Here is a 26,920-nt window from a genome sequence, read left to right as displayed (position 1 = left end):
CCTCTCTTCCACAGTATGTCTTTTGTCCCGTTTTACTCCCCTCACCCTCAGCTGGTGCGGCAGATGCCTGCCCCTCCTTGAGCCTGGTTCTGCTGGAGGTTTCTTCCAGTTAAAAGGAGAGTTTTTCCTTCCCACTGTCACTCAATGCTTGCTAATAGGTGGTCATCTGAATGCTGGGGTATTCTTTGTGCTATTGTAAGGTCTTTACCTTACAATATAAAGTTCCTTGAGATGACTGTTGCCGTGATTTGGCGCTACGTAAATAAAACTGAAGGGAATTGACATGACTGCATGTGTTTAAAAGGAGCATATCACCACTGATGCTGTTAGGATTCTTGTGTTAGCACTTCAAGCTTCAAATCCCTTAGCCAAGTAAAGCCTCAAGTACTCTTGAGTGCAGGTGTGGCTATAGATTCAAAAACATTTCTAACTTGATTTAAAGTTTTCGTCTGTGCTAGCAGAAAACTTTGTTGTGGAGATCCTTCAGAGACCTGAAAACCACAGATGTCTGCATCTACCGTAAATCCAAACATACTGTTTCTCAGAAAGGAAATCATATAAACTGATCAGATTCTCAGTATAAATCAATTTCAACAGCCCAAAAAACAAACCTGCCGTGAAGTTTACCACAATAGTTCCTGTGTTTTCTCTCTGCCACCGTGTCTCTTCAACCTCCACCTTTAAGTCAGTGCTTGGCAGGGCCAACACCTGATAACAGTTTCCTGATGGTTGTTTCAGTCCTCATAGTACACTGAGCTACTCTTTTGAGAAATCTTTTTCCCACGTTTCTTTTGCAGAATGCATCAAATACATCTACAGGCAATACGAACGCTAGTTTGTTTACCAACACATTACATTTCTTCACTTTTTGAGATGTCGCAGCTGATAAATGTGCTGTCCCCATTATTAGATATGCCGGAAATAGAAACACAGATGCAGAGAGACATCCAGTAGAGAGCGGAAAAATAATCTGCCTGTCACAAAGAAAAGAAAGTAAGGACCGAGAAAAAGAATGATTTAGTATTTGGTGACCAGAGATATTCCCAGCAGCAGCATCTGGGTCAGCCGCTAAAATCACTTCCTCCCCTCCCGCTGCTGTTTCCTGTCCCCAGGGGATTTATGCCTGTTTGTTTCACTGTGTGTGCTTCTACTGAAATAGGCGCATCTGTGCATCAAAAATATTGTCTTCCTCTTGACACCTGTTAGAAGTGTTGTGCTCATCTTTGTGAAAATAAGTCAGAGAGGAGATAACATGTGAGCAAAGTGTAGCAACGAGTATTGAGAGAGTAGCTGAAGCTGCAGGAGTTTGCACTTAGAAAAAAAAATGGGGGGGGGGGGGGGAAGAGAAAGAATGAATTTCTTCTCTGTCCGTTGCCCCATTTTGTGAGTCTCAGTCACACTTGTGAAGCAGAAATCACACGCAGGTGACAGCATATCTCTGTTTGTGTGCCCCTCTCTGTGCTTCAGGCCAACCTTTAAGTGCCTGAGGCATTTGAGAAGCAACCTCGTGACCGCAACATCGCGACAAATCCCTGCTGTCATTTTTAAAGAGCAGACTGTCTTTGTTGTCTCCATCAGACCGCTCTTTCATAAAAACATATGCACTGGGAATTCACAGTATATGCATCTTTTCAAAGGGTGTGAGTGTTTGTGTGAAAGAGAGTGCAATGGCCTGGAAAATCAGGCGGGGTGGTTGTAAAGCAGAAACACACAGAAGACACTGTACTTATACTGTTCAGGATTTTATCAGCACTTTTGCACATTTAAGCTTTTTATCTCTCATATCTGCATCTCCTATTGAATTATTATATAGTTGCACTTCAAAGTTGTAGATTTTTTCTCTCCTGTTCATGGCAGCCACTGTTTTCCATTACTTTGTGCATTTTGGGTTTTGATCGTTTTCAGATCTACAGTGCACATGAGGGGAAATCTTAACATGCTCATGCCAGAACACGCTCTGAAAAACCACATTTTACTAAACAAACAAACAAGCAAACTGTTCATAAATCTTAGTCTCTGAAAAAGAGACTTCAATACTCACCCTACTTCGCATTCAGCTGTTTTCAAGATGTGCTTGTTTATACTCCCCCACAGACATCAGTGGGGATGGTGGCAGCGCCAGACTGAAGATATAAAAGGAATGCCAGCACAGATTGCATGATTATGAGAGAAAGATAGATGTCGCCAAAGTGACGTCACCCCACAGTTTGTGGACTCCCATCTTAAGCCCAGCTGTTTTGCCTAGTGCCATGTTGGGTTTGGAAAGTAGATGTGACCATATTTTCATGCTCTCAGCTCATGACAGCACTGGCTTTCTAGCTTAGTTCCTTTATCTGTCCTTCACTGTGCAATGCTAATTTTGGCAAATAGGAAGCAGCTCAAAAACAAATCCCCAAACAAAGAAAAATGGCACTCGTGAATTATTCAAAGTGGCCGCGCCCTGAGTTATGCATTCATTTTAAACCTTAAAACAATTTAAAGAAGCGGGCTAGACGTAGGGAGGCACAGTGGTGGAGTCGTTACCACTGTTGCCTCACAGTAAAAAGGTCCTGGGTTTGAATCAAATGCTGGGGGGTTTCTGTCTTTGCATGTTTTTTCATGCCTATTTATCATATCAAAACTGGTTTTGTAACAGGCTCCAAACACGCCGTCATTTAAACACTGAAGATTACAACCCACTCACCTTTAGGGAACTGCAAATTATGCCACTTCCCGTGACTTCAGAGGTCACAGCTTGAGTGTAATGACTTGACATATCAGGAGGGGCTACAGAGCCTCTGGTCAAGTCCAGCTCTGCCTCTACAATCACACCTATGTGATTGTCTACACAGAGCCTGCACGCAACTGTTGTCTACATGTTTCAGCTATTAATTGTCACTAGAGGGCAGTGTCCAAAATATGTGTTGCAGCACGGGAAAAGGTGCGCAAAGTTGTTGGGTTTTTTTTTTAAATTAACAATAATACAATCTAGAACAAAGGTGAGCACAGTATAATCTGAGAAAACAGAGAATGCCGGCTGTACACAAAAACAGTCAAGCGCCAGACTTTCCAATATTTCCGAGGTTTGTTATTTTAACAGACGGCAATATCTCTCAAAACAATCTATAAAACAATTTTTTAGATTACTGAACAGTTTCTGATGCATAAACTGTCCTCCAGCAGAGCTCTTGTTGGTTTTTTTTTGGTTTTTTTGGCCAGTCAGCCAATCAAATTTGCCACCCAGCCGGCAACTTCTCTGGAGATAACTGTATGGATTGTGACTGATCGACTGTTTCTTGTAAAAATGGTAAATGGCCTGTATTTGTATAGCGCTTTACACATCCAGTCATCCACCCATTCCCACACACATTCATACACTGGTGAACCTAGTGGACTTTTTTTTTTTTTTAATCAGCTATTAATCATTAACAAATGTGCTTTAAGTGATTCATTTATCTATTTGCACTGTTACTAAACCACAATAAGAAAGAAAGGCAAGCTTCAAAGAGTGGATCCAAGTTGACGTCTTCAAGATAAAATGATAAAAAAAATAATAATAATCTTTTCAGATAATCAGCGTTCAACTTGAACATATCATAGATTGCATTTCTTCACGTCATATAATCCATGTCGAGCTACATCCGGTTGGTTTCTTTCTCTGCACACAAGCAAGTTTGTGTAGGTTGCATGCCCAGAATCCTTCAGTGGGTGCAGTCAAATACCTACACAAACAGTCACAAGCACGATACCATGTGAATCCTAGAGGGGTGTACTAAGAAGCAAGATTAATGGTTTAGCTTAAAGTCAGAGTTTCCTGTGTCATGTGGCTCTCTTTTTACCTAAATCACCAACTGGTAACTTATGGTGAACACATAAGCTGGTAGGGAGCAAACTATGGTCAGACTTTGCATTAATTTCATTCTTTTATTTACAGCATTTGTTGAGTCCAATATCGATTCCTTAATGGGCGAGTACATTTACATGTGCAAATTGTTAAGCCGCTTTTACTAACGTCACAAATTAAACCAAGCTGGAAAGTTACACTAGTGCAAACTGTGTGTTGTATTATTTGGTGACTGGGAAAATGTATAAATGTTTTTATATGTATATATTTTTTTAAAAATCTGCTTCTAAGCTTCTTTCACACTGCTGGAGTTGCAGCTACCGGAACACACAACACGTCTATCAAGTCATAAAATTTATCTCCCTATATTGTGCCGGGAAGCTAACGTCTCTGTTATCAGGATACACAACCATTAATGTTTAAATGGATCCAGTTTAAAGTTTCAGGGCTCTAATGAGCAGTCGTCATCTCAGAAATAAACAGCAGCACTGAGAGGGCGCTCAGCGATAAATTAATTAAAATGTTTACCGCTCTGTGCTTTAAATTCCAAATTAACAGTTTTTTTCTCGCCTTATTTGCAAACGTGTCATATTTTAATTTTGTGTTATTACTGTTCTTTATAGAATTTTATCACCATTTTATTATCATCGTCATCCCCGATTGGAGTGGGTGCACTCATAGGAATCACTTTGTGCGGAAGAAGAGCCACATGACCTGCAAAGCAGCCACTTTTATCTCTGACTGGTATTTTTCGAGCCAGCTAATACAAAGGAAGCCTGGCTGTGTTCAACTCCCTTCATAGTAAACCCACCCAGATGCAGCCGTGCCCACTCCTCCCATCACATTTGGCGCTGCAGTGAGCAAAACTAAATATTGAAGGCAAAAAACAGGAATCTCACAACACAGGCAGGCTTCCAGGGCCAGCTAGGAGCAATAGCTTTATCTACTGTATGCAAATAAATAAATCAGAAAATTCAGTATATTGCTATGCTTTTTACTGACCATATACAATTATGAGTGGTTGCAAAAAATGTTGCGTTCTTTAAATCTTCCTCTAAGTCCCATCATTTCATATACTCATCTGTAAAGCACGTTCATATGAGAGAATATTAATCCTTTAAAAACAACCTTCTCCTCCTACCTCGGCCCTTTCCTTCCATACACATAAACTGTCTGTGAGTAACTGACCCCTGAGATGTCTACAAGCAACCGTACAAACCACAGAAGCATGCATGCTTAAACTCTGCTCCATACTGTCTGCCTCTCCTTCATCCTAGCTCTGAAGCCTCTGCCGAGTGGTATACTTGTTACCGTGCAGGGCAGGGATGTTAATGTGTTTGTGTGCTTGTTGGCCTCACTGAATGTCTTCTTTTCACACAGTGCTGTCTGAACCTGCCCTCTGGCTATCTTACTGGAAAATTGGGGAACATCCTCTAGGGAAGGACAGCAGAGGAGAGGAAAGGAAAGGAGAGGAGGAGAGATTAATTAAGATAAAATTTGAAAACGAGTGGGGAAAGAAAGTGGGTGGTGAGTTTGACAACTATATCCTCAGATAACTCGAGGGGAACTATTAAGCGAGTAGATGAGATACATGCTGCAAGGAGAAAATGAAGCAGAGAGAGGAAAAAGTCGGGATTAAAAGAGTCTGTTTGAGGGTAGGAAGGTGAGAGAAAGCTTTCTTTGATGTTTCTTGTCCCCTCAGGTGATTCTCCCTCCCATTCATTAGGGGCCGGTTTCTCCGGATCCTTCCAGTCGGCGTGCCATCTGGAAGGCCCTTTAAAAAAAACGAAAACAACGAAAAAGCCTACACGCCTCTACTTCACTACAAGTGTCTGTGTTAACATGCACCGTCCAACCCCGCCCCCTGCTTTCCCTCTCTTCAAGTGCTCCATTTCTTCACGGTTAGGTTAGATTGGATCAGATTAAACATTAATGGTCCCCATGGGGAAAATGGGTCATTGCAGCAGGGAATAAAGAGTGGCAACTCTTCTGAAAATAAAGCAGACACTTCTTAAGTTAAAAAAAATAAATAAATAAAAAATCGAATTACTTCCCACATTCTGCTTCACTGATGTCAGAAATTTCAACCTTTTCCTGCTTTTTATGAATGTGAAATGTCCATTAGTGCAATTGGACCTCTTATAATAGGGGAATTAATGGTACAGACTAACACACTGATATCTGACGCACTTGTCCCCCCCCCCCCCCACCCTTCCTGCCGGCCAGCAGCAGCAAGCCTTTCACCTTATTACAGGAGAGGCTCCAGCCAGTGCAACACCGGATCTGATAAGCAGTTAAGGAAAGGGATGGATGGTTATATACACATATATACATTGCCCGCTAATTTGCCCTTTCTGAGACAGCAGTAACTCATCCACAGAAGCACAATGAAAACCGCAATCCAATTCATAGAGGGCACAGTAAGCCTCTGCATAATCGCGATGTAATATAATAAATCGTGGTTTACACAGTGAGACACTCCCTGTGTCACGGGTCTTACCGCTGTTGACGGTGACGGTTGCAGGTGGACAGTTATAAATAGATGACAACAGCTTATGGCAAGACGGCAAACAATTGAAGCTGACAGAAAATGAAGAAATCCGGCGCATCCACATTTTTTTACACCTGCTCATCTCAACCAGAAACACCTGCAGCGCATTCACCGTTGCTTTTCTTGTGCAATGGGAAAAAAAACTAAACAATTATGAGGCAAACTCACGACTTCCCTGTTCTCCCTGAAGCCGCACACCGCAGAACAGAAATTACCATCAGACGTTTCTCAACTCTAACCTCGCAGCAAGGCTAAGGTGAAGGCTTGTGGTTTGGCTTTAAGGGGTTACAACAGGTTTCTTTAACTGCTACCAAACCAGCTCCACCATCTGCTGTTGATAATTTATACTGTTAACTGTCAGCCGGCCCTACCAACGCAGGGCGATAAATCAGTGCCATTTATGCGATCTGCATTTAACTCAATAGTTTTCTCAAGACTGGAACCATCTGAAAGAATCAAAAGACACATAGCGAGGGTGACTGTAATATCATCAGATCTCATTTGTCACTGTGCTGCAGGGATGTTACATCAGAGCATTTGAAATGTCAATGGCTAATTATCCCGCACGACACTGTTGTCTGAAATGTGAAACACGATGGTGCAGCATGGGAGAGCAAAACTGTAAACATTCACAGACGTGCACTTAACACATAAAAGCTGATGTTATTGTCACATCAGCTTTTAAAAAGTGCACACCATGACAGACCTGTAGCACACACACACACACACACACACACACACACACGGTCTGCCTGCCAAACAAACTCACACGCTGAGTAATCCCTCAAGTTTCACTCTTCAAGTCTGAGGAAAAAAAACAATCTACTCTGCCAGCATGCAAACCAAATATTTCAGGGTGCTAGGTACTTGTTAGTAAGCGCACTAAGCAGGATTAGAGCCTTTTCTGTGATAAAAACCTCCAGCAGTGTGTACTGGATGTATGCATGTGTGTGTGTGTGTGTGTGTGTGTGTGAGAGAGAGAGTGAGAGAGAGAGTGAGTGAGATTCAGTGGGATACTGTTAGAAAGAAGCCTACACTTTGACTGAGTGCATGTAATTTTATTATCTGGGTCTGCTCAGCTGAAATCATTGTGGGTGATGTTTTGTTCAGATCCTCTATGTGGTTTTGGTCTGGAGTGACCTTACACATGAGTCACTGATTGGACCCCGTCAGTGATTAGTGCTGCATTGGTATTAAATATTAGTGTGGGATGGATGAATTAAATGTCAGAAAAGGCGCTGCTGCAAAAACAAACACAAGTTAAATTCAAAATTGTGGACACATTTTTGCACGTTTCTTTGCCTCTTCCTGATATCTCCATAAAGCGCATTATGGGGGGAAATGACCTGATAAGTTGGGCGTAATTACGCACAAAAAGTTGATCGCTAAACCCTGTAATTACAGACAATCCAAATATAAACTAACAATTTGCACTGATAGAGAATAAGTGAGAATAACTCCGCACATGTTCCCTATTAAAATATTAGGCTTTTGTTATTTTACAGTACGGCTATCGACAGGCTACATCTGTATTTCAGCGTCCTCTCATGCGGACAACTTACCTCTTGTCCCAGCAGTCGTCAGTCCGGTCCACTGTGAGCGGAGCGGAGGTTTGTTTAGTCCCGGTGCTGCGGAACCGTCCTGCAGCCCTCCACCGGTCCACAGACGACTCTTCGGTTGTCCAGGAGCGGGTGTGAGCGTTTGTACCGCGGAGCAGCGAGAACAGCACCGGAACACGAGAAGCCTGCTGCCTTCACAATAAAATGCACTAATTATGTATCAAGCTTTGCTAAAGCTTTTCATCCAAGCCAGTTACATTAGCTTAAAAAGAGAAATAAAAATAAAAGCACTAAAAATGGAAAATAGTTACCTGCACTTATTCAAAGGTCCCCAGTTCATATTAGTTATTCGATTTTTGTTCAATTAAACCACAAATCCTTAAAAGCAACAATTTCTGATAATGAAACGTGGTTAAGAGTAGAAGTGATACCAAGTAAATACAGGGCCAGTATTGGCGATGCTGATCGATACTGATACTTTTAACCCATAAAGGAAACTTCTGGGAGAGCAGTGTGTCATGATTTATGAAATGAATCATGATATTATTTTTGCAACTTTTGAACACATTATAATGACCACTAAATCAATGTAATGTTGTTGTTGTTGTTTTCATTTCCAAGAAAACGACTTATTTAATACAGTCCAGTGGGCTACATACTGAACTTAAGCGTTAAAAACAAAGTACTGATCCGCTAGTAATTAAGAGATGATGTGGCTTGTTGCCATCATGATTGGAAACTGGAAACCAGCAACAACTTAACAAAAAACAAACAAACAAACAAAAGCAATGAAGCAATGAAGACTGTGTCCCAAACTACTGCTTTTTAATTGAATGGTGATTTAAAAAAAAAAAGTATCCCAGCCAACTGGGGAAATTGCATTTAACATAGGGTAACTTTCCCCATTCCTTCCCCTCAAGTTGTCTTGTTTGCAGTACAAAATACTGGCGTTCTGTTTGCGAAAAGTCTCATCATGCTCCTCTGTTAGTCGTCCACTTACTTCTTTGTGCCTTAAGTCATGTAAAAATCAGTTTAACAGTGAAAGGTTGGAGGTTTTTTCAAAGATGAAATTATGAAATATTTATCAAATCTCACTGTACATTAACCCCCACATGCAATGTCTACTTGTTTAACTTTACCCTTACTATTTTTATTCCGTCCATTCAGTGAGAAAGACATTGTTAGTTGCTCTCTGTGTTCTGTGTGTTTGGAAAACCAAAAAGAGTTCGTATTGCTTTGTTTTTCTTATGATATTGCTCAAAACAGGAAAACAATCTGTATATTCCTGGCACTACTGTAGTTTTTTTGTTTTTAAACTCAAGAGCTCTGATAATACAAAAAATTTTTGTCTACATTTTCATTCATCTTTCCATGTATACCTTTCTGGCCACCCTATTATATAACTCTTCAGAAAGCTTTCTCCCTATCATGTAATTATTAATCTTACTGACTTGCCTCAGGTTTTTAAATCCGACAACTTTACTGATTGATGAATAATCTGAATGACAGCAGGTTAAATCTAGCAACAACCTTTGAGGGGGGCGGGGGGACTATATATATTTTTAAACAAGTTTTATTTTGAAGGTTATGAGCGGAAGTCAGACAGCTAATGTGATCAACTTGACCCCGATGCGCTCTCTCCGTGCAGGTCCGCCGGTCCGCCCAGCTCTCCGCCTCCCTCCCTCAAGGTCCTCTCATAAAGACAGCCTTGTTACTCAAGACACCGTTACAGCAGCAGGAAACACTACTGCCTTTCATTTGTAAGGCCAACAAGAAGTCCAAATGTGTAGCCCACATCTTCATCTACAAGTGACCCGAGGGGCTCTCTGAGGACCCAAATCATGTGACAGGCACGGAGCAAAAACTGTTGTCTTTGGAGTAAAAATGTAGTTCTCTTGTTGAGTATCGATACACAGCGGTGGCGAAGTACTCAGATACACTTTAGAAACATAATCTGCATTAATATACAAGTTATTTATTCAATTTTGGATGAGCAAGTAAGTAGAAACTAGAGATATCTAATAAACAGAAGAGTCCAGCGTTTGCCTCTGAACTTGAAGGAATTACACACTTAGATGTATATCCTTGGCTACTTGCAAAATGTTTTAACGGGTAGCCTACAAGAAAAGTTACTTTTCGTTGCCATTAGAGGACCAGGAAATGAGTGGCCTTTACACGCAAAGGACATAAGGATTTTATATGAATGAATAAAATTCATCCGCACTGCCTTATAAATAGACCGAACAGCGGTAAATAGGGTCCCATGCCGGTGGCTCTCTTTTTAATAACTCCTCAACACGATCAATAAATACTCAGACATTACTCAGATCTCTCCCACTCGGATGAAAAATCAATTGACCGCGATAAGCAGATAAATGTGAGAACACCCTTTAATAAGACGAAACTGAACCGTCAGTCTTCACACTCATAAATGGTGTTGCAGCTACACCACATGGCACACCGTGGAAATGCACCGTCTTCATCCTTTTCCCCAGAGGAATAATGATGCAAACTGCAGTATATTTTAACAAGAAATAATCCATCTAACGTGGCAGTTGGAGTTATGTTACCTTGAAGACTTGCATCAATAAACTCAGATCTTTTGGTCTGCACAGTCCTCTGAGATTTGACAAAGGTCCTTGAAGAGACGCTGGATGCTCGACTCAATTCATCTCAGAATTGAGATTCTGGTCTTGTCTTCTTTTTAAGAAGCAGACAAGACCTGGAGAAGATGGCCCGCGCACACGCATCATTATTCACCAGGTCTGTTGGATGCTTCGTGCACAAAGTGATAACAGCTGTGTCAGCGCACACGAGGGAAACAGGTAATTAGGACCATGCGTGTAGATGTGCCAGCACGATGGAAACAGATCCTGTGGGCTTTCCACAGTTTAATGAGGCAAAAGGGAATCACTCTGTTTGTTCATCAAACAGCTCTTCAGCACTACAACACATAATCAAACCTTGAAAAAAAAATAGTAATAATAATCATAATTAAAACAGAATAGTTTTCTTCTATTAAATTTTTAATAATAGCCCATCTTAACAACTCATTAAAAACAGAATATAAAAATATACAGGCAGCTTGAGATAGAACTACATTTATGTACAAAGGTGAGTAATATAGAAACAAAATACATATTTAACAGAGGCAAAGTCTGGCTAAATGTTTGAAGAGCGCATTAACTGTATACATGTACTTTAACGGCAGCAGCTGGCTTCAATTAGTCACATGAAATGGTCAATTTCTCTATCGGACGTGCCTGAGGGTTTATCGTTAATGCATAGGATGACAGAAGATCTGCGATTTGAGAAGTTTCTTTCCCACTACTTCACAATTGTTCTTTACCATAGATAAAGAGGTGTTTCATCAGCTACCATTTCTTACCATTTCAGGTATTGGGAGTAAAAATAAGAGCGCTGCCCTCGTCGTGGTTTGGTTGTGCAGTCAAGCCTTTACATTACAGGCAGATTTCACATCCAGTGGCAAAAAGAACTGGATGAATCCAGTCTAATCACTGACGGTGTCATTATTCCAACTATATGGCCACTACACTACAAGACTGACTCCTTATGCCCAAGTAATAACTGCAAAACCATCATTAGACCAGCTCTTAAGAATTACTGGAATCTAAATACGATTATTCTTTCTCATGTTTCATTGAAATTGCATTTTTAACTACTGGTGTTCGACCTCTGACGGGAAAATGGGCAGAAGATGAATTAAAAACAAGCAGATCTTCATCTAACAGAAACATAAGCTGTCCGGTGACCTGGCGACCTGTCAGACGGCTACACTGAAATGGAAAGCAGGAAGATTTTATTAGCTTCGTTAGGCCCTCTATTTTCCTAACCCTTGAAGTTCTGAAAGATCTCAGCAGCGTCCAACCAGGACCTGAAGCAGGCCAGGCCCCGGTCTCGGATCTGTTTCCTGCCCTTGTCCGTGATCACGTCGCCGTTCTCCTTCACGATCACCAGTTTGGGCACTGCTGTGATCTTGTAGCGATGCTTCAACTCACTGCGAGAGGACAAAAAGACAAAGAAGCGCCTTTATTAGAAAAAGACACTTCTTCCACTGTAAAGAATCTATTATACACTTGATAGTTTTCCATGAATACATGTGAGATTCTTGCACATAACAACGCAGTTTGATGGCAACTGTGGCTACAGATATCTCACAAATTCAAATTTTACAAATAAAAGATGATTACTGGCTGCAATTAATCAACACACCTAAACACAATGTAAGAAAAACAGCTTCACTTTGCTTAGATACAGCATTCAAATGCTGCTAACTTAATGGCACATGGATGTTTTTATGTTTGATGTTTTTATTTCAATACTCATCTGCTTTGCTGAATATATTTAAATCACACTACTGGTATGGTTAAACAGAACATTCAAAGAGTCCAGTTTTAACTTTGGGAAGAAAAAGAAATGAACAGAATAGCTGCAACTCCATCCAAGATTAGAAACTGAACAACTTGATACTCGACTTTAAAGTAGCTATGTAATAAATAAATAACTGCTTTTATTTAAGAAAAAAATGTTTGAGAGAAAAGTTTGCACTCACAGGTGTACGGATCTGACTTTGATTTAGTCACGCAACCCTCCAATAACTCAAATCATGTGATCTGGAAATCAAAATAAACAAATAAAGGACACTTTGAAGAGAACACTCTGGACTTGATGTCGCTTAAACCTAATCCTCGACAGTGACGCGCATCAGCGTTTTACATAAGCTGGATCACTGCCTAGTAGACTGTACAGACTGCACTGTGTAGGTATAAGATAAATAAAACACCTGATTATGTTACGTTAAGTTCAAATGTGAAATATTAGATTATGAAACTCACTTTTTGTAATCATCCGTCCAAGGCAGAGCGAGCCAGTCTCCGTGCATGTCGTGGTAATATTCAACCATGTCATCGGTTGACTTGTCAGAAGACACAAAAACTATTTCAAACTGAGCCGGAGGATCCCTCTCCTCCACCAGCTCCGTGTAGAAGTCACACAGGATTGGGGTAAAGTCCCGACACGGCGGGCACCATCCCGCGGAGAAGTAGATCCCCACCACCTTGTTCCGCAGAGCCTCTTCAGGATCCACAAACTCTCCGTCCTTGTTCAGGAGTGTGCGTCCGGAAAATACCTCCACCATGTCTGCTGAAGTCCGGCTGCTTTGAGTTTTGTTCAGAGTTTCGTTTAGCTCATATTTGTTGCCGAGTTTTGAACACAACGCTCAGAAGTGTGGACTCTCCGGGGAAGTTTCCGTTTACCTTTCCGCAAAAGTAGCTTACAGCCAATCCCGATAATCACCTGCGGACCAATGAGGACGCAGAAACCGCCGTAATTCATTAGCCACGTGGGTAAAACACACGCGCGCGCACGTACACTGCATTAAGAAGCAGTCAGTTAGCATAGTTGTCGTAACTACTCCATAGCGATAGGTAAAGCACGACGTCTCGTGACGCTTTCCGGTATCGGTGTACGCATGCGCAAAGCTATAAACTAGACAACGTTAAAGAAGTTTAAAAATCACATGTGCGTATGTGTGTTGAGGTTAATTATGATCAAATAGCATTAAACGGGGTATAATTACTCATCAGTAAATTATTATAAACTTGTTTATACTTCATCTCACTTCTCAGTGTCTTCAGTGTAGTTTTGAAAGCTATTCATTAATTTTACTTTTTATTTACATGTTCGAAACAAACGACGAAAATAGAGTATATTTTAGTCTCAGTACTAATGCATACAAGCAACGCTGACAGAAAAGGATAAATCATTTTCACAATAGTAATAATTTATTAAAAGAGCTTCTGTATCAAAAACAACAGAAGGGAGAGAAATTTAAAACACAACAGAGGAAAACACGAAACAAAAATGAAAGGATTCATTAATAATGTCACTAATGACATCATCTGTTATAACAGAGATGTACTGGATAACATTTTATGTAAACCTTTATGTACATAAAGCTACTTAATACTAAGCCTCATTGGGGGAAAATCATTAAAGATATTTAATGGTAGATTCCAGATGTATTTGTGCCATATTTGAGAAAAGCTATATTTTATAAAACCCATATCATTACTCCTGGGGGGGGGGGGGGGGGGTGTTCAATTGTATCTCTAAGGAAACGCACTATTAAAATGACTACAGTCTTTTTTGAATATACTAGTACTTTTAATCTGGGTGAATGGAGCTTGAATTCCCTTTTAAAATACATCTCTACAACACTTTTCTATGAAGTCTCTAGTAGTACACAGGGAGGTCAGTGTGTTTGTATCACTCCTTATTTCTTCAGCTGAGTGCACTGAGGTCATTTGGAAAGAAACCCGGCCACTCTGTTCCTGTCCAGCATTTGCTGCCCATTAGTGAAGGCAACTGCAGAGAGCAAAAGACTAAAGAGACATCTTTTTCCCCCTTTTTCCTTCCCAAGGACTTTTTCTCTCCCAAAACAATTATAAACAACATGACCTCCAATTCCAATTTATCCAACATGCGACGGCTGGTAGAACAACTGAAGCTTGAGGCCAGTGTGGAAAGAATCAAGGTAAAACTGGCATCTTTACAGAACACGACTGCTTGCTTTCTACAAACTAGCTTTTGTTGATTGATGTAACTATTTTGTTTAATATGTACATTATGAATGTTGGGAAAGTGCAACTAGATTAATTTTAGAATAAGATTTAGAATAAGATTGTTTAATCTATTTTATTTAAAACACTCAGTGTACGGTATTACACTACAGAAAAGTCACTCTGTATAGTTTAATGAATACATACATGCTTTAGATTAATATAACACACACCATTAATTAATCATTAAGTCAAAAAATTATTTTTAATGCAAAAACTCCAAAAAGTTCAAGATTTCTGATTATAAATATAAGCTGCATTAGCTTTTTTACTACTAAGTTCCAATTTATTGTGAATAATTTTAAGATTTGGGTTATTTACTAAGTATTACTTAATTTAAAAAAATAAACTGGGTAATCAGTATATTCAATTTAAAATAGTGCCACCTCAACTACAACCCTAATAATCTATAAATGTATTTAACTATTTATAATTTTGTATTATGTATTGTATTACTATCACTGCATTCTGTATTATAAGCATTATATTATCTTATGAATGTTTTAGTTTTTTTAAATGAAGGAATTTATAAATTTGTCAAATCTGCTCTTGTAAATGCTAATAAAACTCTGGGTGTCAGTTACACATATCAGTTTTTGGTTTTGCACAACCTAGAAAACAAAAGGCCTGCACTTGATTTGTGTGTGTGTGTTTTTTTAATCCTTTTATGTGAGTTACAAAGTTGTACCATCTGAGTGTATTTTTATGTTTCTGCTTCCAGGTGTCCCAGGCAGCTGCAGAGCTCCAGCAGTATTGTCTGCAGAACGCAGGAAAAGACGCCTTGCTGGTTGGAGTCCCCACAGGCAGCAACCCTTTCAGAGAACCACGCTCTTGTGCCATAGTGTGAAGGTCAGGGTCCATAAAATGTGCAGCTTTGTTTCTTTGTAACGCCTGTTATTACGTCTCGATTTCAAATGTGGAATAAAAGGTTTTGCACCTTTTGCAGTGGAAGACAAAGTGGATACAAGTGGCATCCCACTCAAAGAAGATATTAATTTTGCTTTGTTTTTTTAATAGTGTAATAGATTTTAATTTCATGTTTTTCTAAAAATGTTTTTACACAGTTTTGTAAATCATCAATTTTTTGGTGAAACACATTAAAGCACATCCCGTGAACGTACAGTCTTTTCAGTTTTTCTTTTAAATTGCTTTTACAAAGTGCTGTGAAAACACCATTTCTGCACCAAACAGTCTTACAGTGATTATCTGTAAAGCTTTCAAAGCGGATGTTTGTTGCTGAGCTCTAAATTATGCCTTGGAATCTCGTGGCGTCTGCGCTTCCTGATGTTCAGTCTAAGTCAGGAACACAGCCAGAGAGAGGAAACTGGGTCTTCCTGTTCAAAACTGCAAAGACAAAATGCCACTTTTCATTTATCCTTTGAGCCTTTTAAAACTTTTTGGATGTTCCAACTGAAGAGAATGCTTAGATAAAATAAAATAAATGCACTCTGTGCAGAAGGTGCTTTACAAACTATATAAAAACCATGTTGTTCATTGTATTTGTGCGCGACAGTTTACATAAGTCGTTGTCTGTTTAGTCAGTTCATTTGTATATTTTATTTTAAAACAGAACTTCTATTTTTTTATATGTCTACATTGTTCAAGAAACTGTTTAATCTCCCTAAAACAAGTCTAGCCAGTCACGAGACAGCTCTGCCTTATCACTTCCTTTTCCTGTCGCTGCATGGGCGAGTCTCAATAGCTCTCCTGTCATGATGCCTCCTTTGCTAGCAACCTTTGCTCTGCAAACAAGGCTTTAGCGGTTTCTGCAGATGCTTTAAATAAACTCCTAGTTCTCATTTCTCGTGTATCTTTGCAGTTTATTTAGGCAGAAGTCTGGATTTCAGAGTGTCAGAGAAAAAGGATTTAAGACACTATTGTCATATGTAAGCATGTATTTACAGTCAGTGTGTAGATATATGTTTATATAAAAAAAAGAAAAGAAAAATAAAATGGGTGTTAAGCGCTGAGCTTTAGAAGTGCTGGTAATTGTTTTATGGGCAAGGATTTCAGTCTGTAGATGTGCAAAGCTGGTAGAGACAGACCCTAAAAGACTGGCATCTGTAACTGCAGCAAAAGGTGGTTCTACAAAGTATTGATTCAGGGGGCTGAATAATTACGCGCACCCCACTTTTCAGTTATTTATTTGTAAAAAATGTTTGGAATCATGTATGATTTTCGTTCCACTTCTCACGTGTGCACCACTTTGTGTTGGTCTTTCACGTGGAATTTCAATAAAATTGATTCATGTTTGTGGCTGTAATGTGACAAAATGTGGAAAAGTTCAAGGGGGGGGGGGGGGGGGGGGGATACTTTTGCAAGCCACTGTAGCTACTGACTGCAAGTTCATGTCTCCAGCTTAAACATCCAGTTTAAACTGATTTAAAGGTGGCAAGGTGGTGAAGTGCTATGCCTTCACAGGATGAAGGCTCCTAGTTTGAATCTTAGCTGGAGCTTTTCTGTATGGAGTTAGCATCCTCTCCTTGTGCCTGCACTACTCCGCCTTCCTCTCATGTCCAAAGACATGCCTGTTAGGTTAATTGGTGATTCTAAACTGTATGTGATAAAAGGAGTTAAAGTACGGCACGAGCATCATGATAACTTTGAGATTTTAATGATTTCTTTGAACTATTCTTTTTTCTTTTCCAATGTCGAATGATTGTGCAGCATTACACATCTTCAATGACTTTAACAAAAACAAGAAATGGGTGCAAAAGTTTGAATTGATTTTGGATTTTCTTTCATCCATACAGGGTCATAGTTATGCATATAGACTCAAACATATACAGTGAGCAACATAAGTATTTGAACACTCTGCGATCATGAAATCATGGAGGGGTCTGGAATTCACATTGTCGGTGCATTCCCACTGTGTCACACAGCATTTAAACAACAATTTAAGAAATCACATTGTATAATTTTTATGACATTATTTGTATAGCACTGCTGCACATAAGTATTTGAACACCTGGCAATCAGCAAGAATTCTGGCTCTCCAGCTCTACTCCACTTATTGTGTGGAAAAGTGTGAAATTACACCATCTTCTGGTCAGGTTTAGAGTTTACAAAAGTACAATGGAAGGAAGAGCCTTCAGCTACTGGGCCTCTCTACTGTGAACAGCTGTGTTTGAGACACCCTTTCCACTTTTTAAAATTAGAAATAAAACTTTAACTTTTCATAAAGCTGATAGTTAGGCTTGGATCATGTGACCTTAAAGCTATGCTATTCGATAAGCCGAGGGACTTCCCATGACGAGTGGTTCTCCACTACTCCTGTTTTCTTTTTAAACTCTTTACTCTATTTTTTCTTCGAAAGTTTTCACCTAAAAGTAGTAAAATGAATAAATGAAATGATGTAACTGAAGTTTAAAGTGTAAGTAAAAGAAGGTTGCTACAACCATTTAAACTTCCACATTAAACTTTATTTCACTTTCCTTAAACTCTCCAGGAATCAGTGCAGACCTGCAAGGAATCCAGCTGTTCCAGCCATCTATTTTACTATCAGATTTTATCTCCTACCCATCCACCTACATTTATCTGCTTTCTGTTCCAGGGAATGAGGGAAGGACAGTGGAATGGAAAATTAAAAATAGAATCTAAAGTCCTTTTAAGCTAAACCGGTGCCACGTATTGTCAATGAATGCTCCACCTGTCATTTCATTCTTAAGAAAGCAAACCTCAGGTATAAAGGCAAACTTGTTCTCTACAGAGAAAATAAACAGAATAGCTTGAATGGAGTTGTCTTCTCCTTTAAAGCTTTAAAAGTATGGGCGGGGATCGGAGTTCAGTTTCAGTGCCGCCTCCTTTTTCTGTTCTCACACCCAGCAGCTCAGGTCAGTCACAGAAGAGTCAGCGAGCTGACGTGCTTTGGTTATAGCTTCAAGCTTTCCCGGTTGATTATGAAATTAGCCACCATCAATGAAGAACCACAATACGACACGCCACTGGGGAACTTCCACAGCCTTTCCACACCTTTTTCAAAGGTCGCTGACCCCTGAAAAAGGACTGAACCAGTTTGACTTTTGTTTGTTAATGACACTGAACTTTAATATACTGGATGAAAACTTTTATCAAGTGAGGAGATGGCCAAAGTGCACAGACTCTATGTAGGAATAGTAATCGGTAAGATCTTTTCTCTTGTTCACCTTTCTTTCTCATTGTCCATAAGCAGAAGGCTAAAAACCCAAAAGGATAATATTAAAATGATATGTAAATAGTTCTTGTTTTAAATGCATGTCCTGTACGGTTCCAGTTTTCTTCTCATATCTAGTTTTTAAAATGTCATTTGAATAGCTCTATGTTGTTTTGACTGGTATTAAAACCATGTGTTATCAAAATAATGGAGCCAAAACAAGTTTACGGGCAATTCCCTGCTAAGCAACTTGTGGAATAATTGTACTTGTACAACAAGCTTCACTTGTGGTTAATGATTAAATGAAAAGCTCATGCACAAGGAATGTGCATCTTCTGTGATCATTAATCATCATCAAATCAGGCTTCCCTTAATATAAGTTTTGGAAACTGTTTGTGACGTTGTCCTTTCTATAGGTTTATATATTAAAAAAACAATTATTTGCCAATACAGTCACCAGGAAAAGTAATAGAGGATGTTTATAGAGTAGTAAAAGTCCTGTCATCGCTTGTCCAGATCCTGTAAGTACAATGCGGCTAAACGCTGGTTAAAATGTGCAGGTGTACGTACGTTGGTTGTGTGTGATTGGCTTTTTGTTTGTGCTCCTGGCTGCAGCTCTGACCTTATGCAAATACTGCCTGGCAGAGTGGAATGCCACAGACGCGCCTCCCACTGTGTCCGACTGTCATCTCCATGGCAACAGAGACAATTGCACAGGTAGATATGGAAAGGTGGTGTAAGGGGCGTTTCTGTGACGGTGTCATAACTGCTTCTTTGGTTTGACTTTTTCAGTAGTAGAAGTAGTAAGACAGATGTTGGTATGAGACGCACTTGGAAAAGTATATTGTTGAGGAGTCACAATATACAATACACAATATAAAATGTATCAACCCTTAGTACAGAGGTATTGTCAACAACCTCTGCTGAGTAATTTCTGTAATTAAGCAAATTTTAACTACAATCTCATCATTGTTAGATGGATTTTGGTGGGAAATAAACCACTAGATAAGACCCATAACATGGGTGTTGTATTTTATATGGGATTAAGTACAATAGCACAAATATATATATATATATATATATATATATATATATATATATATATATATATATATATATATATATATATATATATATGTATATGTGTGTGTGTGTGTGTGTGTGTGTGTATTCTTTTGGAAAAATGTAGATTAATTTAGATAATTTTTTGAACTTAGGAAGCTAACTAAAATAAAATTAAAATATTGAGGAATTATGCTTGGTTTTAGTATCTGTTGGTGAAAGTTTTTATTACGACTTTGCTGATAAGACATTGATGGACATGCTTACTGAGACTGTGGATATCTAGAAGACTGTATGTGAACTTCTTCCAGAAAGTTCAGAGTTTTTATTGTAATACCTTTACTGATTTCCTTATTCTCGCATCTGAATTATGCTCTCTATACAATAATGATTAAAAAAGACTAAAACTTACACTTTCACTCTAGAAACTAAAATGAATATAAGACAAAGACACAAAATAAAATTAAAATAATAGCTGACTATATAATAGAAAAGCTCTAATCAGTCCAAATTAATAGTTTGAAAAGAATTGAAATTAATAGATTCTATTTAAGATTTGAAACGAAAACTGACTTTATGTTTGTATATCTATAAAACAATCACCGTTGTTTAGCTAAGGTGTGCAGAAAGCGCAGAAACAGGTTGAAACACACTATTTAGCACCGCTTTTCACTTTGATTTGTGATTTTTTTTTTTTTTTTTTTTTAAAGATGTAGTATTTTAGTTTGTGAGCTTTATAGGGTCTAAAGACTTGTTCGGGTTAGCTATGTCCTGTTTTCCACTGTTTTTGCTAAGCAAACCAGCAGCTAGTGTTAGCTTTATAGCTCACGAAGTGACAGTGGTATCGGTTGCCCCATCTCGGCTAATTCTTGGCAAGACAGCAAATAAAGCTACTTCCCAGACTATCTCTTTAAACTTCGTAACATGAGATTTTTCCTTTCAGCACTGAGGTCATGACAGCAAACTGGGTCTCGTGTTTCAGCTAACAAGTGAAGCGCTCTCATTGATGTCGCAGCACTATTGTTTTACAAGCTCAATATTCAAAGATAATGTCATGAGAGCCGCTTGTAAAGATAGCGGTATTCAGAAGAAGTGTTATATGAAACCGGTGGTCAGAAGTTCATCTCCATGGCTAACCAGCAGCTGTCAGGGTGTGTTTTATCATGTGTGTCTGTGATAGAGAAAAGGGAGAGGATGAAAACAGAATCCCATTTCATTTTGTAAAGAATTTTAATGAAACGACTTGATTTCCAAAACAGCTGAGATGCTTCAAAAATGTGAACAAAAACAGGAGGATTTTCGAAAATAGGTCGGGTCTTTTAACTGGAATATTTTACTACTACGTGAAAAATATGAGCTCATTTTGAATTTAATGGCAACAACATGTTTTAAAAAAGTTGTCATGAGGGCAACGCAAGACCGGAAAAGTAAGTGGTAAAAAAAACAGCTGGAGGAACATTTTATAACTAATTAGGTTAACTGGCAATAGGTCACTAACACGATAACGTATTTAAAAAGAGCCTATGAGAGAAGCAGAGTTTCTCTGAAGTAAAGTTGGGCAGAGGTTCACCAATCTGCAAAATAAATGTGGAATGTGGAACAATTTTAGAATGATATTTCTCAAAGCACTTTTAATATAATATCTCATCATCTACGGTAATAATACTATCATATCATCAAAATAATCAGAGAGTCTGGAGAATTCTCTGTGGGTAAGAGACAAGGCTAAAAATCAGTATTGCATTAAAAGCAGGTATGATTCTGGCAGGAACGTTTTGGCACGGACTCAGGAGCACTTCAAGACATCAATGTTTGCGAACACAGTTCACCGTGCCAACTACAAATGCTCTGTCGTGCAAAGAAAAAGCCATGAACATGATCCGGAAATGCAGCCTGAGCCAAAGTTCATTTAAAATGAGGGCAAGTGGAAAACTGTTTTGTCATCGGACAAACTAAAATTTGAAATTCTTTTTGTAAAACAGGATCACGGTGCGCTCCGGATTAAGGAGGACAAAGACAATCTGGTTATGATCAGCATTCAGGTCAAAAGTCTCCAAAGCAAAGCCTAACCCTAACCCCAAGGCCAATAAGTATCATGGTAGAAGAGCTCAGGGGCTAAACTGGCTTGCAGTCCAGATCTTTCACCAGTTGAATACATTTGATGCATCATGAAATGGAAAATAAGACGAGTCAGGACTGCTGAGCAGCTATAATTTCATATCAGATAAGAATGGGAAAACATTAATTTTCCAAAAGTCCTGCAATTGTTTACAGACTGGTGTTAAACATGGCCCAGTCCCAACTTTTTAAAGACATGTTGCAGCCATCAAATTCAACATGAGCCAAACTTTTTCTTAAAGGATTTTCGGTTCGTATATTTGATATGTTTTCTATGTCCTATCATGAATAAAATATGGAATAAGGAGATTTGCAAATCATCATATTCAGTTATTATTGAGATGTTGCAGAGCATCCCAGCTCTTCTGGAGCTCAAGTTGTAGAGACACGTGTCTAATGAGATCTCGATGACACCAGGCCTTTCCTGGCATGCATTGCACAGTTCTTCAGTGGATCGTGTTACAAACAGTCTATATATACACACATCATGCCATGCCAGAAGGTGAGGGAGTACATCAAAGAAGATCATGACACAGTTACAGAAATAGACGTTTGGAGAAATGAGCTCATTTGCTTTTGGTACATTTGTTCATTTAGACAAGGTGACTGATGAATCTCCATTAGGCCTATATACTAGGCACATAAAGAAAATCTTTTTGTGTTAGCCATACACTGCAGGCGATATGAAAGACAGAAATCTGAAAAGCAGCGGGGGCTCTAACTTGAACTTGGTCTTGCTATTTGAAGTAGAGACTGAGCTGATTAGGTAATGATACAGCTTATTCTTAGAAGTTGTTTTAGTGCAACCGATACCTGAAATCAAGAACAGCACATGGCACTAGGACTTCTCAGCGGTGACCATTTTATTGGAACCATAATTTACAAAATAAGCATTATGCTGTATTGAAGAAGGCTCTAAAACATTGAGTCCTTTAAGAAAATGTTTTCCAAAATCAAACGTAGGATAATTTACTCAAAGACTTCTCTACAATCTGATTTCTTTTGGCAGTCGCAATAGTCTCCCCCTGTTGACCATTAGAAAGAACGCAGGGTTAAGGCACTAACACACTGACTTCACTCAGTGTCTATATGCTCGATATATCTATCTATCTGTTTTGTATACAGTCAGTGACAGTGACATTAGAATTTGATAAATAGTAATATTAATTTAAAAAAATTGTGCTTTACTTTTTCAAACCATAAACAAAAAAGGCTTTTTGCTTTTTCTAAACAAAGTATATTTTTGATTTGGCATAAGATCAAGAAAATAGCTTCGATATGCAACATACACATTTTCCCCATAAGTACAGTTGGAGGACTCCATAGCTACATATAAGCATTTGAGTAGCTTTAAAAAGACAAGTAACAAGGGAACACAGTTCATCTATCTCAGGTTAAAGGGAACAAACTCCAGCTACCAGCCCAAGTTGTAGCTTTGTGAGGGCTTTCATAAGGGACTATTTTATGCCTAGTAATAGTGACAGGGTCATTGTTGATGGAAACAGGCATTATCATAGAGTAGACTATTTTACCAAAACTATGCTTTATATAGAACAACTGACAAATTTCACTGTTTAATTTCTGTATTTATGAGCTTCTATACGTGCTTGCTAACAATGATTAGACTCCTCCCCTTTCTACACATTTTACTCCTCCAGAAGACACAGTAGATACTGGACAGTCGAATGGGCACTTCTCAAAATGCCCAGAGGAACTTGAGTATTACTGCATCCATGGGGAGTGTCGTTACATAAAGGACCAGGATGCACCGTCCTGCAGGTGAGGCGCAGATTTCCAAACTCTGTTTTCAAGTTGTGCAAAATGTAATTTAAACAAAACTCATTCTGCAAAATCATTTAGCTGTGGAGCAGAGACAGTGACAAGAGACTGACAACAAGGATGTTTATTTGAACAAACAACAGGGTGCAAAAGAAAGCCCTGTCATTTATGTTCCTGCACGACAATGCTTCCAGGGTTCCGTCCGAGCATGTTAAAGAAGTAGACGAACAGATGCCTTGCAAGAAAAATGCACACGAAAATGAAGTTAGGAACACATTTTATGTTCTTTGTCACAGGTGTCAGATGGGTTACATTGGTTCCAGGTGTGAGTACCTAAATCTGGAGGTGCAGACAGGGCAACGCAAACAGAGAATCATAATTACCTGTGCCATCGCAGGGCTTGTGCTATTAATTCTTCTTGTTGTTTTCATCTGCATCTGTTCACGGTAAGTCTGTGTACATGTGAGGGGCTAAATGAAATGTTTTTTCACCATTGTATGGAATGCATGTAAAGGATCAGAGTGGATGCCTGCTGCATACTGATGATTAGCTCTTGGCTCTTGATTGTTGGCCATGATTGTTTCTTTCTCAGTCGTAGGAGGAGATTGCAAAGGGACAGACAAAGGGAGGAACCAAGGAATGGGACGGAGAAGCTTGGCATGATGATGGACAGCAATGCAACAGGCTCAACTTTAAAGCCGGACTCAGCAGAGCAAGCCCTCACAAATTCTGTATGAGAACCTAGCTGAGGAACGTGTCTGGGAATCTTTTATACATAAAAGATGATAGCTGTCACCTTCGCTTAAGCAGTCGGAGGTTTGTGAACGGCACCGAGGCATTTATGGATAAAGTGCATCTGTCGGTGCACTTTATGGGAGTTTATACAGTTCCTTTTAACACTCTTCAAAGAAGTGTGAGCGCAAAGAAGATGCCGTCCAGGATTTATGATAAATATCAGTCGGAGAGCTGTGTTTAGCTGCTGGTGTGCTGGCACGGGTGATTTTTCCACTTCTGTGGAGAAACAGGCTCATCTACCCTCTGACTAAGTGCTGCTGGGCTGCACCGCACTAAATAAACTGTTGCTATCCTGGAAAAGGCTGTGACACTATTTGGCAGGCAGTGATAACAGTTGATCCGGCTGACCAGATAGTGCCCTTCGTGGGCGACACATGGACACTAAGACATGGAAGAAAAAGGACTGCACGAAGATACGGCACTCCATAAACTCCCGTCATGTGAACAAACCATTAGATGTATAGAAATCCTCAAGAGTACTGCCAGCTGCTGTTTTAGTAGCTTTGTGTCATTTTTGTATTGCTCCTATTTGTTTAAGGCTGGTTTTGCTTTAGTGTCACGTCACAAGATCAGAGTGTTTATTGTACAGGCACCAGTAAAATCAACAGTTATCATGTATTCAGCAATCCACAGAAATGAACTAACACCGAATATTGTTACTCAGAAACATTAGCAATGCAAGAAAAGCATGTATAATTACACACACACACACACACACACACACACACACACACACACACACACACACACACACACATATATATACAGTATGTATAAAATGAGGTTCTGGATTCTCCTGGTTTGGAGGAGGACAAGGAGAACTTGTGCTGAAGGCTGTTTTGATCTGTATATTTGGAGCCGAGCAGCCTCTGAGCTACAGAGGCTGAACAGCTGAGCCTGTGTGTGGAGGCTTGGCTTAACTAAAAGCGCTCCACTGTATGAGACAGTTTCCAAACTTGCTAGCCTTTCACTTTGGGGTTTTAATGTGTATCTGTATGTGTATGAGCTCTAAATGCAGTCTGAAGAGAGTGAGGACAAAGTCAGAGAAGCTTGTTCTCATGTTTATATGTCACCTGTCAGTAAATGTGCCTCCTACGTGCACTGTGCATTTGCATTTGCTTCAGCCATTTTTTTCTAATTTGTCTTTTCGAATGAAACTGACACTATGTGGTGCTCTCTAATAAATGGAACATGCCTTTACTCTGCAGGCTAATAAATGTTCACGATCGCTGCTGATGTGCAAATTCCTGCAGATAACTGTATCTCTGTAACCTTTCATATGAAACTATTATTTCATCCTCCACAACACAGACTCTGGACTACATAAACAAACATGCAAGACATACTGCAGTCATATTAAATCATAATTATGCTTCATTGCAGGGGGTTGTTATGTTGCTATGGTGCTGTAACTTGTGTCAGCAGTGTGAGCCAAAAAATACCAGTCTGACAGTGAACATAACACACCATCATCCTACGACATAAAGAGATGTAATCCTGCTGGCACAAACCTGCAGCATTACATCCCCAAATGGGAATTATCCTGTAACTGACTTTATCCTTAAAACCATCACAGCTTTGCATACACCGTAAAAAAAAAATCCTAAAAAAACAGTAATATTCCAGCAGCTGGGGTGCCAAAACAATACCAAAAAATAACTTTCCCATGAAAATACAGTTATTTTCAGTAATGACAATACAGTTTGTTGCCCTAATTTCACATGGGATTTTGGCTTCTTCAACATTAAATTAGGAACATTTTAATGTGATTAAACAATGAAATTACCTATAAACAAGGTCAATGAATGTGGCAATATGAATAATAATACTTAAATGTACAGAAATATGCAGTTAACAGTTGGTTTAAATAATAATGGATTGCATTCATATAGAGCTTTTTGAGACCTTCAAAGCGCTTTACAATTCCCGTCTGGCCATCACCAGTAGGTGAAGCGTCATGCCCAAGGACACAATGACCGAGAGTGTCTGAGCCGGGGCTCGAACCGGCAACCTTCTGATTACAAGGTGAACTGCCAACTCTTGAGCCACGATCGCCCCAAATAACAATAATAATAATAATAATTTGATGTAAAAAAAGTTTATAAGAATCATTTTATATATCTAAATATGCATGTGTACAGACAAATACATTTAACAAACAAGAAAATTATGTTTTATTACATTTACAGTGATTTTACATTAATTTGCATTTGAAATGTGAAATCACAGTCTATTTATGTAAATTGAATGATATTCTAGAAAAACAGTACAAAACTGTAAAATACACAGTAAAATACTTTTGTATTACATGTCATGCACATGCACAGCATCTATTACATGTATTATCCTAAAAGTATGCTAAGGAAACATGAGAGATAGATTTTACTACATTCAAAATTATCTTAAGAGTTTAAAATTCACAATTTTGTCATCTTAGTAGAACCTTAAATGCCATGCACA

At 39.1% G+C, this 26,920-nt stretch overlaps 4 protein-coding genes across 11 annotated transcripts in view; 2 read left to right on the top strand and 2 right to left on the bottom strand.

The window, feature by feature from the left end:
- The window catches only part of csgalnact1a (chondroitin sulfate N-acetylgalactosaminyltransferase 1a), a 36,530-nt gene extending 28,458 nt beyond the window's left edge, over positions 1-8,072 (bottom strand). For both annotated transcript variants that reach the window (XM_085279914.1, XM_085279915.1), the window contains exon 1: positions 7,937-8,072. The gene's annotated coding sequence lies outside the window, so the exon portion shown is untranslated. The remainder of the gene's footprint in view (positions 1-7,936) is intronic.
- A 2,866-nt stretch (positions 8,073-10,938) lies between these two features.
- On the bottom strand, positions 10,939-13,253 carry nxnl2 (nucleoredoxin like 2). Its single transcript, XM_085279913.1, has 2 exons — positions 12,790-13,253; positions 10,939-11,951 (listed from the first exon to the last, which is right to left on the bottom strand). The coding sequence occupies exons 1-2, from the start codon at positions 13,089-13,091 to the stop codon at positions 11,783-11,785; spliced, it is 471 nt and encodes a 156-aa protein (XP_085136039.1). The 5' UTR covers positions 13,092-13,253; the 3' UTR covers positions 10,939-11,782.
- A 1,004-nt stretch (positions 13,254-14,257) lies between these two features.
- Positions 14,258-15,694, top strand: gng10 (guanine nucleotide binding protein (G protein), gamma 10). Of its 2 annotated transcripts, none has more exons than XM_085281257.1 (3): positions 14,258-14,489; positions 15,296-15,423; positions 15,503-15,694. In XM_085281257.1, exons 1-2 carry the CDS (start codon positions 14,409-14,411, stop codon positions 15,419-15,421), a joined length of 207 nt encoding a protein of 68 aa, XP_085137383.1. In that variant the 5' UTR covers positions 14,258-14,408; the 3' UTR covers positions 15,422-15,423; positions 15,503-15,694. The 2 variants fall into 2 exon arrangements, with proteins under 2 accessions (XP_085137383.1, XP_085137382.1); XM_085281256.1 differs by having other exon boundaries at positions 14,260-14,489; positions 15,521-15,694.
- Positions 15,695-18,410: 2,716 nt separating this feature from the next.
- On the top strand, positions 18,411-25,660 carry btc (betacellulin, epidermal growth factor family member). Of its 6 annotated transcripts, none has more exons than XM_085279906.1 (5): positions 18,411-18,696; positions 19,352-19,423; positions 23,545-23,665; positions 23,962-24,111; positions 24,258-25,660. In XM_085279906.1, exons 1-5 carry the CDS (start codon positions 18,657-18,659, stop codon positions 24,400-24,402), a joined length of 528 nt encoding a protein of 175 aa, XP_085136032.1. In that variant the 5' UTR covers positions 18,411-18,656; the 3' UTR covers positions 24,403-25,660. The 6 variants fall into 6 exon arrangements, with proteins under 6 accessions (XP_085136032.1, XP_085136037.1, XP_085136031.1 ...); XM_085279911.1 differs by having other exon boundaries at positions 23,511-23,665; XM_085279905.1 differs by having other exon boundaries at positions 19,322-19,423.
- The last annotated feature ends 1,260 nt before the right edge of the window (positions 25,661-26,920 follow it).

Source organism: Mchenga conophoros, linkage group LG7 (genome assembly GCF_057382185.1).
Source record: "Mchenga conophoros isolate Kocher_MC1m ecotype Shallow Benthic linkage group LG7, M_conophoros_male_GT1.1, whole genome shotgun sequence".
Taxonomy (NCBI): domain Eukaryota; kingdom Metazoa; phylum Chordata; class Actinopteri; order Cichliformes; family Cichlidae; genus Mchenga; species Mchenga conophoros.
Note: the sequence above shows the minus strand (reverse complement) of the source record. Positions and strands in the feature narration are given on the sequence as shown.

What these genes read in the sequence shown, in the direction of transcription:
- nxnl2 (XM_085279913.1), bottom strand. Translation starts at nt 13,091, where the DNA reads ATGGTGGAGGTATTTTCCGGACGCACACTCCTGAACAAGGACGGAGAG. An exon ending in TGGACGGATGATTACAAAAA is followed by an intron (nt 11,952 to 12,789) that starts GTGAGTTTCATA and finishes GTCCTCTCGCAG; the next exon opens with TGAGTTGAAGCATCGCTACA.
- gng10 (XM_085281257.1), top strand. Translation starts at nt 14,409, where the DNA reads ATGACCTCCAATTCCAATTTATCCAACATGCGACGGCTGGTAGAACAA. An exon ending in CCAGTGTGGAAAGAATCAAG is followed by an intron (nt 14,490 to 15,295) that starts GTAAAACTGGCA and finishes TTCTGCTTCCAG; the next exon opens with GTGTCCCAGGCAGCTGCAGA.
- btc (XM_085279905.1), top strand. Translation starts at nt 18,657, where the DNA reads ATGGCCAAAGTGCACAGACTCTATGTAGGAATAGTAATCG. An exon ending in CAACAGAGACAATTGCACAG is followed by an intron (nt 19,424 to 23,544) that starts GTAGATATGGAA and finishes TTACTCCTCCAG; the next exon opens with AAGACACAGTAGATACTGGA. An exon ending in CAGGATGCACCGTCCTGCAG is followed by an intron (nt 23,666 to 23,961) that starts GTGAGGCGCAGA and finishes TCTTTGTCACAG; the next exon opens with GTGTCAGATGGGTTACATTG.